This window comes from Eleginops maclovinus, chromosome 23 (assembly GCF_036324505.1).
Source record: "Eleginops maclovinus isolate JMC-PN-2008 ecotype Puerto Natales chromosome 23, JC_Emac_rtc_rv5, whole genome shotgun sequence".
NCBI classification, from domain to species: Eukaryota; Metazoa; Chordata; class Actinopteri; order Perciformes; family Eleginopidae; genus Eleginops; species Eleginops maclovinus.
The window spans coordinates 1,321,143-1,342,500 of NC_086371.1; the positions used below are offsets into that span (position 1 = coordinate 1,321,143).

At 43.7% G+C, this 21,358-nt stretch overlaps 1 protein-coding gene across 1 annotated transcript in view; it reads left to right on the forward strand.

Moving 5' to 3' along the window:
* Positions 1 to 804: 804 nt before the first annotated feature.
* fat2 (FAT atypical cadherin 2) overlaps positions 805 to 21,358 on the forward strand; it is a 76,459-nt gene continuing 55,905 nt past the window's right edge. Inside the window, 3 exon segments of the mRNA XM_063876289.1 lie at positions 805 to 1,049; positions 11,508 to 14,769; positions 16,100 to 16,411. Of these exon segments, the coding sequence (XP_063732359.1) occupies positions 11,532 to 14,769; positions 16,100 to 16,411 (3,550 nt within the window). The 5' untranslated portion in view covers positions 805 to 1,049; positions 11,508 to 11,531.

Below are 21,358 nucleotides of genomic sequence, written 5' to 3' on the forward strand. Positions count from 1 at the left end.
GAAAAGATTAGACTTTTATTTAAAGAATAAACTATATGACAACAAAACAAAAATACACGTTAAACGTGCAGCAACTCTCAGTAACAACAGATTAGGGATAGATGAAGGGAGCAAATGGGATTTCTTGGGGTGGAATTGGTTGAACTGACCCGTTTCAGTTAGTACTTGAGCGGTGCAGTGATGACGTATTTCTGTGTTGGACCCTGAGGGCAGCATCACACATCTGCAAACCACATATGCTACAAGGAATTCAAAGTGGCAAAAATAAAATAAAAACATTAAAAGTTGTTTTCTGTGCACGTAAATGGTCTGCAGACGCTCAAATCCCAGAGGTGCTGCAGCACGGGCAGCATGAGGAAAATAAAGAGCTCTTTAGCATTAAAGCTCAATGCAGAGCAACAGACACACATTATAAAATGCTTTAACTGTCATTAAAACCCAGAGACTGAGATAAAAACACAAGCAGCAAGACACACACACACACACACACACACACACACACCCTAGAAGTCCTGGCCGAGGCCCAAAGGCCCGAACCCACAGGCAACAGAAAAAGGGGGGGTGTACAACCCACAATCTGGGCAAATGGGTGTGTTTGTGTGTGTGTGTGTGTGTGTGTGTGTGTGTGTGTGTGTGTGTGTGTGTGTGTGTGTGTGTGTGTGTGTGTGTGTGTGTGTGTGTGTGTGTGTGTGTGTGTGTGTGTGTGTGTGTGTGGGGAGGGACAGTGTGAGAAGTGGGTGGGGATGGGATCCTGAGGGAGTGTTGAGGTGTCTCACTGGTTCAGAGCCTTTGAAGGCACTGAGGTTGAAGCAAGCGTCAGTTAAAGCACATTCCTGCAGCTCTGTGTGTGAGAGAGTGTGTGTGTGAGAGAGAGTGTGTGTGTGTGTTACTCACAGTGTCTTTTTTAACTTTTTCTCTTATGGACTTTTTAAACCAAACCACCATGGGAGTACGGAGCTTGTTGCCATCCTGTCTGAGGATGTTTGAAGTTCCTGAAGTGTGAGAGGGGAGGCAGATATTCCTGGAAGAGTCGTCTAGCTGGACCCAGGGTGAGTGTTCCAGGCTCACCACGCTTCACCCCGCTTCACTCTGCTGTTTACTGTGCAGAGTAACACCAGTATTTAGGATTAATATCACTAAACACTGCCCGGAGAGCGCGTAAACACAGAGCCTCTGGAGGAGTGTGTTGCAGCACAGAGGCTGGAAATAAGACCTTCTTATAATAAGAATTGAATTGAAATAAGCTTCCTGTGAAGATGTATAATCAGTACTCACATCCTTACTTCATAAAGAAGTTCCACAAAAGTGTAGAAGTGCTCTGCTACAGGTAATGTCGTACTTTAGTAAAAGTACAAAAGCATTAGCATCCAAATATACTTTAAGGTGGCAAAACTAAAATTCAGAATATAAAATAATATATCTCTGGATGATAACAGGTGGTTCATTCATGGGGAAATCATTGTAATTTAGCAGCTACTAAAGGAAGTGCTAACTCTTGTACTGCCAGGTAAATGAGCTCTTATTGTACATCATTATCCAATAGCTTTTTTAGGTTTGACTTACATGTAGTTATTTATTTGTATTTATTTAGTTCAATTATTTTTTATTAAGTATATGAATCTGCAAATGACCTTAAGCTGTCCGCAAAATTTAATGGAATAAAAAGAAAATATTTGCCTCCAAAAAGAGTCGGAGCAGAAGTGCACAAGAAGCAATACAAGTAACTTTCCACCTCTGGTCCCAAAGAGATATTGTACACTTAAGAGGTTCATTCAAACATAAACTTCATGTAAAAGAGTGTGTGTGTGTGTGTGTGTGTGTGTGTGTGTGTGTGTGTGTGTGTGTGTGTGTGTGTGTGTGTGTGTGTGTGTGTGTGTGTGTGTGTGTGTGTGTGTGTGTGTGTGTGTGTGTGTGTGTGTGTGTGGGTTGTTTCATTAGGGATTTGTGTTTCTGACAGTTTCAGCTCGCAGCGTTTGAAAGGTAACGATCAGCATGTCGGTGCACGCTGCAGAGCCTGACGTCTGGTCAAACAGTCGCTCCTTTCCCTTCCCTTTCCTCCTGCTGCTCTCCTCAGTGTGCAAACAGCTCAATTATGTTTTTGAGCAATGAACGCAAATCCTCTGCGATGCAACGACAGGAAAATAAATGATGAGCATTTGTCTCTTTTTAAGAAGCGTCTGGTCAGGAGTTAGGTTGTTCCTCCTGACAGGTGAGGATGACATTAGTGATGGATGAGACACAAGGTAACCTTAAAGCTCTGACCAAATCATTTGTTTAAAGAGTTGACTTTCTATAATGGAAAGCGACACACGGTGGTTGTTTTGCAAATAGTTTGGAACCTCATTTGACCTCTAAGTTGCCTAAGGGTACATTTGATTTTAAGGCAGAGAGAAACTTCAATGGAGAAACTCCATATCTCTGATGAGCCCGTTTGGTTTTCTCATCATGAAAGTGTTTCTGCAGAAATGCGGAAATATCACAGCCACATGAGCAACCCATCCAGCCTATATTGAGAGCTTTTTAAATGAGCTAATGGCCGATTTGGCAAAAGATGTTACTCAGAGAGTGTTGCGGTAATGAAGTATTTTTGTGACTCAGAAGTTAGCTTATCAAGGGCGACAACAAACAGTGTCATTTTACCCGAGTTTTCCTAAATTACAGCAGAAAATAATCTCTGTGGCAAACAAAAAGAGGTAAAGCTAATGTTGGGCTATAGAGGAACCACAGCACGGTCACATGACTTCACCGTCACCACCGCTAAGCTAAAGGCGGCTAATGTTGGGCGTGATGACGTTTAGTCGTCTCATTTTTACACATGTTAGCATCCTCTATTCTTTTAAAATCCAGTACTACTTTCTGACGTATTAGACCTTATTTCAGACTAACAATCGACAACTCATTCAGAAAAGCTTTGACCTCCAGACCAGGGCACTGGAAGCAATAAAATGCTACGTCTTTTCCAAGTTTTTGGACTCACTCCTGCACCCCTGTATTAATGACGGTGCTGCTAACAGGGTTATTTGGAGTAGTTGAGATAAAGTCTAGACTCAGAGGATGGATGGAACTGCCCGTCATAAAGAACGGATGGATATGACCCTCATGCAATTAGCCTGTTGGCCTCTTCCACTCACTGTTTTATTGCTTTGACTGCTATCTGACTCAGTATAGCTGCAGGAAATCACCCAGGAAACCTTATCTAAACGAGGGGGGCATGAGGGATGATTAGATTTAATCATAACAAATAAACACACCTACCCCAAACACACACCTATCTACGACTCCATCAAGTATCCATCCCATGCAGCGGGGTCCCACCGTCAGACTGACGGGCTGGACATGCTAATGGCAATGCTGCTGAGGCATTTCAGACCCTCCCTGTAATTATAGTATTGTGTGTGTGTGTGTGTGTGTGTGTGTGTGTGTGTGTGTGTGTGTGGGGCAGTTTAAGTTGAAAGGACACACCCGACCCCTCTACTCAACCTTCTAGCCTACATAGCAAAACCCTGCAGCTCTGAGAGGACCAGAAAATATGGGAATATTCAGCTAATGTAGCGCCACACCTTTCACACTTCCAGCTCAAACTAATGAGTGTTTGTTCCTCCCGTTAGCATTAGCAGCATTGTAAAGAATGCATGTTATTTGGGATCCATCACAGCTACAGGGCAGTGATAGGATGCTTTTACAGAACCACATCCATCCTCTGTTAGTGACTGCAGGATGACGTATGAACATGATCCAACATCTCATATGTGGACATTGATAATGACTCTGTGGTGCTTCTTGGTGTACCTGGCTCGGCTCCAGGAGCTACGGAAGGGGAGACAGAGGTCCACAGTGTTAGTGTCTCACAACAGGCTAACCAAGAGACTGAAAAAAAAGAGGCAAAAAAGTGAACTATTCTCGGCGATCGTTTTGGTTGGTTATTTACAGTGTTGAGTTGGCATCCGCTCCAGCTGTCGATGAATATATGTATATAGGCTAAGGTCCCGCTACGGACAGGATAGCAGGCATTTAGTGCGCATATGTGTAATAAACCCATGATATCAAAACCTCACTCCGGTACCCAAAGTCTGCAATCCTGTAATCATACAAGATTTAATTAGAGGTCAATAAAATAGCTCATAGTACAGTTAACATATAGTATTACCAAACAGTTCAAATGGAAAAGTCTTTAGAGTGTAACTGATGTTGGCAGGACATCGTTTGATATTAAGACAGACATTGCTGTGCTTTTGGTCTGGGGGGGATTGAATGCCACAGACATACATGCACAAGTCCCAGACTCCAGCTTTAAAGGGAGTTTAACAAACACTTTCAAGTGTAAATGCAACTTTCATTCTCACAGTGTTTCCGCCAGTTGCTTTAAATCTCATCTCCAGGACTTTTCCGTGACTCTTCATTGCTTTTACGAGTGCCCACAGTGGTGCAACAACACCGCTTTTACAGACGCTGCGACAGTAAAAGTTTTAGGGTAGGGACCAGCCTCTGCAGATCTCAGTCAGAAACAGACTTCCTTGTAGACTTGTCTGAACACACTAAAAATGACTTCTTCTTTAAATTGAACTTTGATAAAAGGCAAGTTTATTTATATAGCACTTTACAACATAAGGCAATTCAAAGTGCGTTACAAACAGAATCAGAGCATTAAGAAAGGGATTAAGAACCCCGAGCTGTAGGACTCCAATCGAACCAGACAACGTGTAACCGGCTCACGATTCCCACCCTCAGTGAATGCTCTTATTTATCTCCGTTTGATTAACAGAGCATGGTAAAATCAGCATAGCATTAACTCTAACTCTGAGTTACATCAGAGCGCTCTGTAGTCCATCCCAATATGAGCACTGGTCTCCAGTTAAAGGCCTCCATGTCCTGGCTTCATGCCGTGGTGTGAGAGAGGTTAGAGGAAGTCACGACCTTCCCAAACCCCTGACCCTCCAGGCGGGGACCTCCTGGATTATGCACCCCTGCAGAGGCTGGTGAGAGTTTCTGCAGATGGCGTTTTGGGTTTACAGTTTTGCAGTGTTTTAGCAGTAAATGAAAGCGTGTCTACATTAAATCCTATTAAATTAGACTTGATTTAGTGTACTCTGGGTAAAAAAATTAGTGTTTTTTCCTCTATTTTTAGCGATGTGTTTGTAGGTAAATGGAGAACATCTTTTTTGTGCTTTACTTAAGTACAATGTTGAGGTATTTTACTTGAGTATTTAAACATTTTTTACTCCATTACATTTATTTAATCCCTTTAGTTGCTAGGCAGATTAGGATTAATGATGGTAAATATAATCAGCCCTTAAATCAGACTGTAGTTCACCTGCAGTAAATCCAGCAGCTACCCTGCAGTATACAAAGCCATTCAAACTAGCTGCACCTTTACCAGCTCTGAGAACACTTTAATGATCAATCATTATAAAACATATCAGAGATATTATTCTGAAATGGACCAATCAGACAATGACTACTTTTACTGTCGCTACTTTAAGTACATTTAGAGGAGAGTACTTTCTACTTTCACTGGAGGAACATTTAGAATACTTTACTGTGACAGAGTATTCCTACACTCTGGTACTTCTACTTTACTCAAGTACAAGACCTGAGTACTTCTACTTTACCAAGACCTGAGTACTTCTACTTTACTCAAGTACAAGATCTGAGTACTTCTACTTTACTCAAGACCTGAGTGCTTCTCCCACCTCTGACTATGTGTTAACTAACATTGTCTGATCTGGTCTGTAATTGAAGTGCTTGACGAGTTATATTTGATATATTGACGTCTACATTTTCTAAGTTATAATTATATTTTTGCAGCCTTGCCTGAGCCTTCTTAACGTGCTGCTGTGACTCAACAATTTCCCATTTGTGAATGAGTATCATATATCTAATCTACTATCAAAAACTGACTGTGTGCCATCAAACTCTACACTTTGAATCTGATGCTAACGTTAAACTGATAATGAAGTCCAACGCTCCGAAAGAGACGGATAGATTTCCCCACTGACTGCACACAGAGGCTGAGTCGTTAAGTGCAGACGACAGTCATGCAGGAAAAAGTCATAAAGTGAGAGCTATGCTGGGAGGCAGATCATATAAACGACAGCATGCAGGGATGGATGGGCGATGAAGTGATGGATGATGACAGCTCGGGCTCACCCAGTCCTCTGCCTGATTTTAATGACCTTCTTTGTGATCGTGCAGCAGGAGCACATGCCAGGGATCAGTGTAGCTGCAGGAGTGAATGCTTTATTGTTTTCGTTCATATTTAACCATCAACGCGAGCTCTCAACACCAGCGCACATTTTATCTGTTGCATGGTGGTCTAACGCCTCAGCTGCTGTCAGATGTTTGGAGTAGGCTGCACCGAAAGATGATTGATAGGTCGGGGGGGGGGGGGGGTAGGGTTAGGGTAGTAATATACTATGCTCAGTAAAAAGAAGCAGTCTATAAATGTGATTACTTATTTTTCATTACCTCCTTAAAAGGCATTTAATGCAGTTTCTGCCAAATGGAAAGGTCAATAATAATAGCTCTAATTTCAATAATGAGAGCCACCAATTTGGCATAGTTGTATATTCGGCTAACTATGAGCTAGGTAGCTAACGTACGCTAGCTAAATGCTGAAGTGAGTGAAGTAGTTATTAGTATTATTTAGTATTATTATTAGTATTATTATTAGTATTATTTTTTAATAATAATACATTTACTTAAAATAGAGAGAGAGAGAGACAGACAGACAGACAGACAGACAGACAGACAGACAGACAGACAGACAGACATATAGCCAGCGTTGGCTAGTTAGCTTGATAGCTAAAGTCTCTGAACGTCTCATGCCTGAACGTAGACACAGCTCCACACTTTAACCATAGGGTGTAAAATAGTAAGAGCCACCCCTGTGTTAATAGCTAGCTGGATTATTACTTAGCTAGCGTGTTAGATAGGTAGCTAACGTAAGCAAGCAAACAAGTTCAAATATGGCTAATGTTAGCTAGCTGGTGTAAAACATAGCTAACACTAGCTTTAAAGTTTAAACAAAGATAGCTCAGGTTTGCTATCTAAATAGCACGCTGATAAATGGACGTCCCTAGGTTAGCTTGTTTTTATATGTATTTCATCGCTGTGGATCCTCGACTGACCTTCTGCCAGTGAGAGGTATTATAGACTGTCCACATGAGCTTTTGTACGACCAGCCGGTGTGCATCGGGACCTTTGATAGTTTATAATTTGCTCCTCTGATGGTTGTTGCTAATCACTTTCCCAGACGCCAGAAAAACTTCACCATGGCACTAAATGCTAAAGCCCTGACAGACATCCTTTCTATCCGGGACCTCCTGCTGTAATTTATGCATTTCACTGTCAAATTTGACATTTCCCCCTGTGATCTGGTGGAGCGAAAACAACGTTTTAAAACTATTTTGTAACTTTTTGTATTTTCCCCCACCATAATGCAAGAGTGTGGCTTAATAGGCTGGCATCCAGTGAAGCCTTTTCATCCATCAGGGCTTCATTCTGCAGCACAGACTCATTACCGTGTGACATTGTTCCCAAGCACAGACTATGGATGGTAAGGTTGTTTTATGGAAATTGAAACTTGGCTATTATGCATAACGTCTCAGAGGAAGCCGTGTAGCTGTCAAATGAGGATAAAGAGCAGCACTACTTTAAACCCTCCCTTTTTTGTATGTAGACATGATTTATACATAATGTTTATGAAGCTATCAACATTCATTTGTAAAAGGCAGATTAATAGTTCTTGACATATGCATTAATGAGCACCTTATCTACTTAAATGTGCTGAAATATACACATTTTTCAGTGTTGTCAGTGAAGGTGCACCTATATATTGCACGGGAATCAGGACAGATCTAATGTCTGCAGGTCGGGTTACGGTGAAGGTGTGAGGCGGATGAATGAAGCCGTTTTTTCATGTACCAAAAGCTACGTCAGCCGTTAAGCTATTCTTTTGAAACGCCCACATCCAAAGCAGCGCCTTGATGTGATTGCTTGGATATTATATTTCAGTGTACCTTTCTTTTCTGAAAGTGGGAGTGTAATCACTTCACAAAAAACAGGAAACAGGCTGATGGGATGAATCCCAGAAGGAACAGGAGGAGGAGGAATAATGCCGTATAGTTTCCCTGAAATCCTTTTAATTCCTGAATACGACCACTTTCTGAATATTCTACCACACTCTTCTGGGTAACAACCTTTGTACAAACATATAATTCCCCTTGTGCCACTGGGCAAGGCAGGGCTTGTTGACTGCTGCTTCAGAAACCACACTCCCTGCCCCCCCATTAGAAAACACCCCAGGGTTCACAAAGCCAGATCGGCAGCTCCATGGATCCGTGATCCAACTTGTCCGTGTTGCAATAGTCATCACGCAGGAAACGAGTGACTCGCTTTACATTTAGAGAAGTGCTGCGAGTGGGTGGAAGCAGCCTGTGTGCAGGAGGACCGTCCAACAGATACTGTCAAAAGATACGGCCGAGGACCGAGAGGAACCGAGAGCTGAGATAAACACTACTGAGTTTACTGTCAGAGTAAAGTAAGTACTCAGATCTTGTACGGTGGGAGAAGTACTCAGGTCTTGTACTTGAGTAAAGTAGAAAGTACTCAGGTCTTGTACTTGAGTAAAGTAGAAAGTACTCAGGTCTTGTACTTGAGTAAAGTAGAAGTACTCAGATCTTGTTCTTGAGTAAAGTAGAAGTACTCAGATCTTGTACTTGAGTAAAGTAGAAGTACTCAGATCTTGTACTTGAGTAAAGTAGAAGTACTCAGGTCTTGTACTTGAGTAAAGTAGAAGTACTCAGATCTGGTTCAGAGTAAAAGTAGAAGTACTCAGATCTTGTTCTTGAGTAAAGTAGAAGTACTCAGGTCTTGTACTTGAGTAAAGTAGAAGTACTCAGGTCTTGTTCTTGAGTAAAGTAGAAAGTACTCAGGTCTTGTACTTGAGTAAAGTAGAAGTACTCAGGTCTTGTACTTGAGTAAAGTAGAAGTACTCAGGTCTTGTTCTTGAGTAAAGTAGAAGTACTCAGATCTTGTACTTGAGTAAAGTAGAAGTACTCAGGTCTTGTACTTGAGTAAAGTAGAAGTACTCAGGTCTTGTACTTGAGTAAAGTAGAAGTACCAGAGTGTAGGAATACTCTGTCACAGTAAAAGTATTCTAAATGTTCCTCCAGTGAAAGTAGAAAGTACTCTCCTCTAAATGTACTTAAAGTAGCGACAGTAAAAGTAGTCATTGTCTGATTGGTCCATTTCAGAATAATATCTCTGATATGTTTTATAATGATTGATCATTAAAGTGTTCTCAGAGCTGGTAAAGGTGCAGCTAGTTTGAATGGCTTTGTATACTGCAGGGTAGCTGCTGGATTTACTGCAGGTGAACTACAGTCTGATTTAAGGGGATTATATTTACCATCATTCATCCAGATCTGCCCGGTAACTAGGAAACACAAACTGTGGGTCTCTGGTTGACAATATCCCCCTGCTGATATATCAGACAGCAGAAAGGATCTTGTTGCCTCAGCCTGCAGCAAAGAGCTGGCCTGTGTGTGTGTGTGTGTGTGTGTGTGTGTGTGTGTGTGTGTGTGTGTGTGTGTGTGTGTGTGTGTGTGTGTGTGTGTGTGTGTGTGTGTGTGTGTACTGCTGACCTCAGTAGCAGCAGTGATGGCCTGATGTGTCTGCCCTGCAGCAATGGATGTTTGGATAAAAACACCAACGTTTCCTTTTGGTTTCAGGTTCATTCGAGTTTACCAACTCAAGAAACCGGAGTGTATGATATTGCAGACTAAAAACAAAACTGCAAAGTGTCCCTAGACTACATTTTGCTAACACCTACTGTTATCCGGCCTTGCCGATGTCAAGGATTGAAAACTGACACTGCAGGAAAACGTAGATTACAAGCTCAAATCCCTCCTGAAACCCAAATAGTGACCCTGACTCTGGTAATCTGATTACCTGTCACCGAGGGAACCTGAGTGGAGATAAACCCCACATACCTGTCACCCTCCACCGAGAGCCCCAGCGCCAGTCTACATCACACACACACACCTCAACGTTAACCTGGAGAGCTGTTTTCGTAACCCATATCAGTCCCACGAGCGTGTATGACACCGGTATTCATCACCATGTGAAGGCGTCTTTTGTCTTTCCCGTGTACGTGTGATTTACTTTGGACTCCCATGGCCTAAATATGGGGTCAGATGGTACAGATAACACTCTATGAACAAGCATATTTCTCGAAGAGGAGTAAAAAGACACCTTACTATATATAAAGATGTGTCTCTTGTCTGTCAAAATGGTTCCTCAATGTGTGATAACAAGAGGGAAACACTGAACTGATTGTGGGATTCTAATCTTTTATTCTTTGGGCTTCATTTCTATAAAGTCGCTGTGTAAAAAGTCCTCATCACTTCCTCCTTGTTGTTTTTACCACCAGTTGGAGGTTTGACTAACTTTCCCTGCACAAAGTTTATCTGGTTCACACACCAAGAAATGCTAAATCCTGAGCTCAACTTCGAAGGAATAACTCAAAGGATTCTGATTACATCAACACTGAGGTATGACAGATTAAGATCCAGATTTAGTTCAAAGGCAGACAGTTGGAATATGACTGTACTTCTAAGGAAAGTGCTTTTATTGGAAGGAAAAGGCAGATGTAGTAGACAGGAAAAACTCAAATAGATGAGATTAACTTCAGATTCTTTAGATCTGTTTAATGCACGTGTTGAATAACCTGTAAAAACAAGTACAACACACTGCAGTGTAATTAAACCTAGCATTCAATAAATGTTTACGAGCATTGTAAACGTTTGAATGATCCAGGCTGTGGTTTCCATCCGAGGCGCTTCAGCTTTATTGCCGTCAGTGATGAAAATGAGAATGTATTTCCAGCATTTCTGGCTAAGCCCCCCCTCGTTAAAGGAGATCTTGAGATGCTGACAGGGTGGGATGTGTGTGGATCTTCTGTTGATTATAAAAACAGCAGTTCTGTGTCTCATGCCTTCGGGCTCTCTGATCACCAGCTCAGACTGAACACATACAGCCGTGTGCACTGGGATCAGGACTGCACCACCCACAGTCCTCTGCCCGATGCTGAGTCATACAACTACAAATCCCTCCTCATAGCTCTGGGATGACAAAGGCTTAGAAGTAATAATTTGTGATGGGTATTTTTTGCTAGTGTTTGGCCCCCTAAAGGAATAATTATATGGGGGATGGTTTCGGGCTTCCACCTGTCTGGCATCCTTCTGAGACAATACATTGTTTTACTTCTTTGAACAAGTCGGGACAGGAGTCAGATACGCGTCATTGAGAAATCTGTGTCCTTTTTGTGTTTCTTCCAGAGCTTAGGGGCAATGATTAGACTATTTACAAAATAGTGTAGGTACAAGACAAGACTTGTGTACTTAAAACTTGTTTTCTTTGCAGATATACAAGGTAAAACACAAGTCTACCTGTCCTGATTTTATCATACATCACCTGACAGTCTTTCCTTTCTTTCTTTTTCTCAGGTCCGAAGATTGGAGGTGCCAAAGATGGCGTCTTTAGGATCAACTCTTCTTGCTTTGGCATCCGTCCTCCTACACTTTACGAGGTGTCAGGGGATTATGGGAAAAGGCAAAGGCAGCTTGCCGCTGAGGTTCACACATCATCTGTACAACGCCACCATCTTCGAGAACTCTGCCCCGCGGACGTACGTCGAGACGCCGGTGAAGATGGGAATCGAGGTGACCGATGTGTTCTGGGAAATCAAATATAACGTTGTCTCAGGTGATGACGACGGACTCTTCCAAGCAGCGGAGGTTAAGGTTGGGGATTTCTGCTTCCTCAGGATCAAAACACGCAGCAGTATCTCCGCACAGCTCAACAGGGAGGTCAGAGACTCTTACACTCTTACAGTGTCAGCCACAGAACAAACCTCTGACTTCCAGGCGAAGACCAAGGTGTTTGTCCAGGTGCTTGACACCAACGACCTAAAGCCTCTTTTCTATCCTGCCTCATACAACCAGGCCATCAGGGAGGACAGTCCGCTTCAGTCAAGTGTGGTGAGAGTCAGCGCTACGGACGCTGACATCGGCAGCAACGCTCGGTTTTACTACTCTTTCACCAGCAGAGCTCACCCCTTTGTCGTGGACCCTTTCACGGGCACCGTCAGCCTCGTCAGGAGGCTCAATCACACCCGCTCCGGGAGGTACGACCTCACCGTGATGGCAGAGGACAGGACAAAGAAGATATCGGGCGTTCAGAAGTTTGGTAATGTGGCCAGAGTTACAATCAACGTACAAAAGATGCCAACGAGTTCTCCGGTCATCACTCCGGCCCCCAAACCCACAGTGTCCACAGATGGCAGAATAACTATCAATGTCCACGTGGAGGCCGGCGTTAAGCCTGTTGAGTCCCTGAGTATAGTTGGAGGGGATCCCCACAAGTGTTTTGAGATAATCCCTTCAGGTGTGCAGGGCACTGACTTCCAAGTGATCTCTACTAAGAGGATTAACTGGTCTCAGAGTCCTTTTGGGCTGAATCTGTCCCTTCAAGCTAAAGACAGGAGCTTCCCGAGTTTACTCTCTCCAGCTGCTCACATCCACATTCCTGCCTATCATTACAGCCCCCTGGCATTTTTGGAGGACACCTACATTGTCACTCTGAGTGAGTTTTCCCCCCCTAAAACTCATGTGGTTAAGGTGTCAGTCACGGCGGTACCTTATAACGTCACATTTAGTATCAAGAACAATCCGGACAGCACTCAATTTAAGATAAATCCCAAAACAGGAATCATCATAACAACGAAGAAGTTTGATTACGAGAGGAAGGATCGATACGAGTTTGAAGTTGTGGCCAATCACGGCGAGGCTGAGACTCACGTAGTGGTCGAGATTATCGATGAGAATGACAACAGCCCACAGTTCGCCCACACCTTCTATGAGGCCACGCTGGATGAGAACTCCCCGGTTGGCAGCAGTGTGTTGAAAGTAGTTGCCTCTGACAAAGATAAAGGCAAAAACGGCTTTGTGACGTACGCCATGGCGAGCGCCGGTCCCCTACCCTTTATAATAGACCCGTTCACAGGCGTCATCTCAACCTCCGAACATTTGGACTACGAGCTGATGAAACGGCGGTACCACCTGAGGGTTTGGGCGTCAGACAGCGGCAGCCCCTTCAGTCAGGTCAGCGAATGCCCCGTGACGATCACCCTGAACAACATGAACGACAACACCCCTCTGTTTGAGAGGGTGGGCTGCAACACCACCGTACCGCAGGACTTACCCGTCGGACACACGATCGTCGAGCTGTCAGCCATCGATGTGGACGAGCTGCAGCAGCTGAGGTACATCATCGAGTCAGGGAATGAGCTGCAAGTCTTTGCTATTGACCCGGTGTCAGGAGCAATCACCCTGAAACAACATATCCCCCTGAGAGCAGCTTCGTTCGATTTGAGAGTTGTAGCCTCTGATGGAAAGCATTCCTCCGAGGCTTCACTCGTCCGGGTGACTGTGACGAACAGAGGCGATGAAGCGACGCTCGTCTGCCAGGAGACGGGCATTTTCAAACAGCTGACGGATAAACTGATTGAGTCGATCAAGCCCATTTTAACCAGTCAACAGGAAGACATGTTCTCTGATGTTCACATCACCAACCGTCACTCTCCCAAGTTTGAAGCGAACATCCCGGGATCAATCGACCTGATTGAGGACCACCCGCTGAACTCCTCCATTATCCAATTCAAGGCCACAGACACCGACACTGGGTTCAACAGTAAGCTGGTGTACTCCATATCTAGTGGGAATGAAGACGGCTGTTTCTCCATTGATGTTTTCTCTGGTGATCTTCATTTGGTTTGCCCATTAGACAGAGAGAGTAAGGAGTTCTACATTTTGAACGTCACTGTTTATGACCTGGGTATACCGCAAACATCTGCGTGGAAGTTCATCGCGGTGAACGTCATGGACGTCAACGACAATCCTCCGGTGTTTGATCAGCCGAGGTATGTGATACGCGTGCCTGAAAACAAAGAGCAGGACTCTATTATCTTTACAGCTCGGGCTATCGATCCTGACGTAGATGCGAGCGGTACTGTCCAATACTCCCTGCTGACGTCCACTGACATGTTCAACATTGATGAATTGACCGGTGAGGTGACGGTAACGGGTGCGTTGGATCGAGAAACTTCACCCAGGCACGACCTCCGGATCGAAGCCAGAGATCAAGCCAAACCCGGCCCTCAGCTGTTCTCCATGATTGACCTTGTGGTGGTTTTGCAGGACGTTAACGACAACCCACCCAAGTTTGTACCCAAGGTTTACAAAATAAAAGTCCCAGAGGATGTACCCGTGGGCACCCTCCTCGTCTGGGTTGAGGGCGTTGACTTGGATCTGGGCAGCGGAGGCATCATCAACTACAACCTCAAGAACACCGAGGGCGGGATCTTCCACCTCGACCCCTCCACGGGGGCCTTGATCCTCGAGAGGGAGCTGGACTTTGAGAGGCGTCCGATTTACAACCTCACGGTCCGAGCCGTGGACCATGGCCTGCCTCGCTCCCTCTCCTCCTCCTGCTTTGTGGAGATTCAGGTTCTGGATGTCAACGAGAACCTGAACAGGCCTGTGTTCTCAGAGTTTGTGTATGAAGCCGGAGTGATGGAGGATGCAGCAGTGGGGACATCAATGGTCTCGCTTACAGCCTCAGACAAAGACCCCGGCAGAGACGGAGTGGTCCGCTACCACATCCATGAAGGCTCTGGTCTTGGAGTGTTCACCATCGATGAGGAAACAGGTAAACCACATTATCCTTTTGTTGTTGTAATTAGTTAGAATACATTTTTTATATCCTAAACTCTGTTATTACACTCACATACTTTGAGTAATGCCTGATATAAATACAAAATATAACCAAACAAAACAGAACAACAATTTTGAGGTCCGACCGAAAATATTTGTTTGTTTTGTTGTGAGATAAAAAAAATCAAATGAGAAAAAAAAGACAGAATTTAGGAAACTAAAATTCAACGAGAATTTTTACGTTTATTTCAGAATTTTCAGATTAAAACAAATATAATGAACGGTTTAATTTAAAGTCTAAAACTATAATTATGAGTTCATTATAAACCTCTGAAATAAAACCACTTTTGGTCAGATCTCTCTTTTATATCTCTTTCAAATAAATAAACATAGAGTTCAGTCCCCCCCCCCCCCATTTTAATTTAAGACATCAGGTTTTTTATAAGAAAAGATCTGAATACTAATGAGCTGTTTCATTTTAAATTCTCAAAATAGATTCTGTCTTTTTACCCTTTAAAATAAAACCACTTCTTGTCAGATAATAATCCAAAAATAGTTCACATACTCTAATCCTCCTACGCATACATCCATGTTATGTATTTTGTCTCAAACTGCATGTTGCAATGTAAGAGGGGGGGATTTAAGTAGAAAACTATGATGTACACTTCACTCTAACTTTTTTGTTATCATCTTGAGTGACATGGATCTCAGAACATTTTTTACAGCAATACATTTCCTCATGTTCTTGTGCAACATGACATTTCCTCTGGCGTGTTTCTAGACGGTTTGTGTGTTTTTCCATCAGCGTATATCCTTTGCAGAGGATACCCTACGACCTCTAAACACATCCCTCTGCATTCCTTCAGCCTGCCGCTGCACTCAGATACAATCAGGGCGGATAGAGTTTTCTGTCATATTGAAACACTGGAATATATCTCTTTTCCTATGCTGCTGTCATTTCAGCTCTGCCGCAGGTCATCCGGACTCTAAACTGGTTTTGGTATGTGCAGGGAAAGTCGACTTCCCCCCGGCGTATCACAACTAACCCGTGGCACCAAGCTTCTTGTTCACTAACAGAGTTTTGAATTAGTTATGGCCACAGAAATGCGTCATGTTGATGAGCTTTTGGGCACCAATCCAAACTCAAACTGGATGAAAGTCACAGTGATTGATAATGCCTTCAGGGCTGTGACAGTTATAAAGCATTACATTGATGAGAGATTAATTCCTGAGGCACATCAGCGGGTTTCAACAAGTAATACCTGGTTCTGGAAAAGAGATTTGTCTGAACAGTTGATCCTAAATCCACTTTCCTCGTGTCTCAGGTGTGATCCGGACCACAGAGGTATTGGACCGCGAGATGACGCCTCACTACTGGCTCTCTGTGTACGTCACCGACCTGGGCACGGAGCCGCTGATCTCCTGGACTCACGTCTTCCTGGAGGTGCTGGACGTTAACGACAACGCTCCGGAGCTTTCTCAGCCGGTTTATTTCGCATCCGTCCCGGAGAACGTGAACACGGTCAAGTCCGTCGTCCAGGTGACGGCCGTGGACGTGGACACTTCCTCTGAGGGCAAGCTTTCCTTCCAGATGCTGGAGTCTCACCGGACCTACTTTGATGTGGATCCCAAAACAGGTAAGAGAAAGAGGTTCTGTACTGCTTTTTGGGGTCTTCCCTCTCCTGTAGTGTGTAAATGGATTTTAGTGCATGTAAATGGTCTGCAAAGGCTACAATCCCTGTGTTCCTTCAAGAGGGAATTTCTCTCCCACAACAAAACGCCTCCTTCGGACTCCTTTGTTTACTTCAGGAACAAAGTGACATCACTATGTACAACTTACACTCCTATTGGCTAGCATTCCAACACATTGTACTTGATAGGCTAAGGGGCGGGACATCTCTAAGCTGTTGACCAATCACAACAGAGCTGGACAGTTACAACCGTCTACGTGATATAGCTTCTTCTGAACATGACTTTTTATGAACTCTGTAGGCAGTTTTGACAGGTAGACAAGGGTTAACTGGCTTTTTATGTCAAAGTATACAAGGTTATCTCCTTTGTAAGACATGGTTTTTGAGAACAAGACACTATTGATAAGCTTCCTCTCCAGCGGTGTGACAGTCAGTTTTGAACATGCAGCATGACCCTGAAACATATCATGAGGTTTTACTGGCTGGCAGATATATAGTCTCTCTGGGATTTGGATGTAATCGGATCAGCCAGCACGATGTCATCCTCCTATTTTATAAGCAGATTGGACAGAAATATAGGCAACCATCTCCATGTGAGTGATTTACATTTCGATTCAGACTCCCTGTGTGAATATAAAACATTTGCAGGGTCTCTGTGCTTTAGCAAATTGCCTCTGCATACCTGTATTGGTTGCCAATGTCCCCGGGGCACATTTACACTTTGATTGAGGTGCATTACTGCAGCTCTAAAAACCCAACCGCGAGTTATGGCCCACTGAGGATGGCTGGAAATTGATTGATATGTCCTTATGCACTGTTGCAAGTCTGAGCAGAGTGAGCTGGGGCGTGTCACACATGGGACAAAGCTAGAAATGGAACTTCATAATGAGAAAGTCTGTCAGAGGTCACTCACAAAGTCACTCATCTGCAGACTCAAGGGATTTTTGGAGACGGCTTGGTTAGAAGAGACCTGAAACCCCCTCATGCATGTTCATCTTTGACAGTTGCAACTGGTGCTGACTTTGATGTTCAGGCAAATTAGCGTAGCATTAGCTCTGGCGCTACAAGTCCCGACAAGCCCTGTCCTCTTCACATAATCTCCAGGTAGCTCAGGTTATTCCACACCCCAAAGGCCAGTGTGCCCAAGGATTACAGTTTAATGGAGAGACGTCTCACAGCACTTTAAATCAAGCTGTTTTTGAGCTGAAGCAGGTGTATTTGATATTCACGAGGAATGCATTCAAGCTCAGGATGACAAATGTGTTTTGTTGAAGAGGGTGATTGGGTTCTGTTCATACGGAGGATTACCCTTATGTCAAGAGTTGTATTTACTGAGGTAATTTATATATTCATGACGTAAATTCAGAAAGAAATGCTGCTTTATTCTTCATTCTTTCATTGGATCCCTTCCAACAAGGGAGTGGGTCTTTATAAGATGATAATGGCAGTAAATAATTCATATCTACGGTGAAAGAAAAGGGGCAAACAACGACCAAAACATTTATAGAAACATGCTGCAGCTTCAGAAACGCTGCAAATATAAAAACACAGAAAGAAACATCTTCAGCATACAGAAGAGGGGACACTCAAGAGAGACGCACACAGCTGGAGACCAGGGGACACTAAAGAGAGACGCACACAGCTGTAGACCAGGGGACACTAAAGAGAGACGCACACAGCTGGAGACCAGGGGACACTAAAGAGAGACGCACACAGCTGGAGACCAGGGGACACTAAAGAGAGACGCACACAGCTGGAGACCAGGGGACACTAAAGAGAGACGCACACAGCTGGAGACCAGGGGACACTAAAGAGAGACGCACACAGCTGGAGACCAGGGGACACTAAAGAGAGACTCACACAGCTGGAGACCAGGGGACACTAAAGAGAGATTTTGTCCCAACTACAGATCCTGTCATCATTACTTAATTAGGTATTTACTGAAGAGGGGTAGGGCCACATGATCAGTTTGTTTTATAGATCTGACCAACATTTTTAAATGTTTTGGGGAAAAAAAACGTATATCTTATAATAAATTCACTTTTAGGTTTTCTTTTAAATGTAGAATTTTGGAGAAAAAAACCTGGTCATTCATTTTTTGTTGAAAAGTCAGAATATTGAGGAAAAAAAAGTCAGACTTTTAAAATATATATAACAACTATGGTTCACATAAGGTTGTCGTATCATTAGCTCTAATAGAAGCTGTAACTACACAGAGCCTCCTAAACACATGATAAAGGTATGTGGACAGCCCCGAACACGCTCTTGTGTAGTTTTTGGTTTTGCAACTTTGAGGAAACAGTTTGTATTTGTCCTTTTTTGCAGGTACATAGATTTTCAGTTCAACCCCCTATAAAGATGTCTGGGGTAAACTGAAACAACTCCGTCCCACCTACCAATGACTCAACAACAATTGTCCCCTGATACCGAAAACCAGTCCGAAACCAGCTTTTAAAACTGAGATTGTTTACAATAAAATGGGGTTGTAAAGGAATGAGTCCTAAAACCGGAAGAGAGTCAGTACTTTATCACGTCTGGTTCCCTTGTCTGGAAGTCAATGGTTTTCTGAATGTGTTTTTGGTTCATACATCAGTAAATACCCCACTGGCGGACGTCCACATTTTCTGTGTCATAAAAACGGAGGAAGTGTCTAAATGAGACGTCATCAACATTAGCCACCTTTAGCTTATCAGAGGTGAACCGCTAGGCTAAAGGCACCTAATGCCTTCTCTGATGTCCTATCCAGGGATTTTTTCCAGCAGTAAAGTGGACCAATGCTTAAGGCCGTGTAATTTAAATGAAAAGGGGATTTACACTTGAGGTGCAAAATCCACCAGAGGAGTATATTTTGACAACCAGACAAATAATCTGTCTAAAACAAATAGAGCTTTGATAGCAGCGTTTATTCGGGCTGTAAATGAGAGAGGTTATGTTCCCTTTAATCACACAAAGTGCTGTTGAGACTTGAACTCAGGAACATGATCCACCTTGTCTCATTTTCACAAATGAAGCCACCTATGCGAATGTGCCAGTCGGGGACGGGTGTAGAAACCTCTCGTGCCCGGACAGGATGAAGTGACTCACGAAGTGTTTACAGGTTTCTGACTAAGCCTGCACCCTCCTGAAGCGAGTATCCCGTCTGATTCAACCTTAAAGCATTTGTGGATAAATCAATTTCATCAAGGAAGGAAGTGAGTGATGGGATAAGCCAAAATCCAAATCAGTCCTGATCTGTTAGCTTTTGTTTATTTCCATTTTGACTTCAAGAACAGGTCTGGTCAGGTGATAAGGGTGCGCCAAATTACCTAAACGACCCAAAATCAGCGTAAAAAAGTAAGAAAGGAACTAAAAAACATGCTGGTGAGAGAAACCCTCCAAACCCTGCAGTGTGCATTAGATCTGGGTCAGTATTTACTGTTAGGATTGACCGGTGCCCACAGGAGGGCTTCAGCCTGACCTAATGGAATCCCTGTATCTCTGATTAGATATTGCTACTACAAATACCCATGGTTCACCAAATGTGGATCAATACGCTGCAGAAAATAGTCCCAAACAAACGTACCATTTTCCCAGAAGTTGTTCAAGTGAGAGGGAGGAGGAGGAGGAGGAGGAGGAGGAGGAGGAGCAGAGACGAGGGAGATTGTGCCAAACAAAATAAATAAATAGAACAAAACAAGACCTATCTCTAAATCCATCCTTAGAAACCAAAACTCAAACAGAATCCCCTCACTGTCTAAGGATGGAACAAAGCCAAACACACTAATCCACTAACCTAGTGTCTAACAGGTTTTAACTACGTGATGAAATGTAGAGGGCACCCCAAACTTACCTAACGCCTCCACCTCCCACCACACACACATCCACAGTAAACAGAACAAGACTCTCTAGAATCAGACACTGACACAGGGATCCTGCAGGATATGGAGTCAGCAGCAGGCCCAGGTCTGAGAGACAGAAAGCTTCCTGGGTGCTTCCCCAGCCCTGCCTCCTGATAGGCCAGCTGAGGGTGAGGGGATCCAATCAGCCATCAGTCTCAGGTGCACCAGCAGGTACTGATCAGCTGCTGATTAGCTGCAGTGAAGAGAGGGGGAGAAGAGCAGGAGGGAAAACAGCACCACAAGTACAGCATGCCGGGCCTGTAACACAGCTGTTTGAGAAAATGACTGTTGAGCCTTTCATTACCCTTTTCCTAATAGAATGGTTATAAGGTATAGATGTGTGCAGGAATGAGTCCTAAAACCCAGAAACAAGTTTAGAAAATATGTTTCACTTGGTTGGAAATATTTTCAACTGAAACTCAAGTGACATTTCCTCCAAATGAAGTAAAGGAGTTTGTGTCTTTGCTTTGACTTTGGAGACATTTTGCACGGCCTTTAGGTTTCCATTGTTTATCAGACCTTGAGAAAGTGTGTCCTGTCATGGCTGCACAGATCAGATAGCATTGCTAGTTAGTTAGGCAGACGAGGCACTGTTTTCCCTCCCAGATCAGATCAGATAGTGGGATCTGATAATGAGGAGGAACGTTAAGGCCCCGGGGGGCAGCTCGGTGTGTTGACTCTTGCAATTAGTGATGAATTACTGCTTCTTTTCAGGGACTTGTTTACACTCACAACTTCATTTGCATAGATTTATTATTGGAGAAGCAGTTTGGTTTTCTTTGTGGAAGAAATAAATTCCCCGTCTAAATGTTCCCGAGAGAGTTTGGACCGCTGCCTTGCAATCTTAAATATCCCCCTCACTCATTGAGAAGTTCTTCAGTTCTAGCGGTCTTTATAGCCCAACGTTAGCCTCCTTTAGCTTAGCGGTGGAGACGTGAAGTCATGTGACCGTGCTGTAGTTCCGTTATAGCCCGACATTAGCCTCCTTTAGCTTAGCGGTGGAGACGTGAAGTCA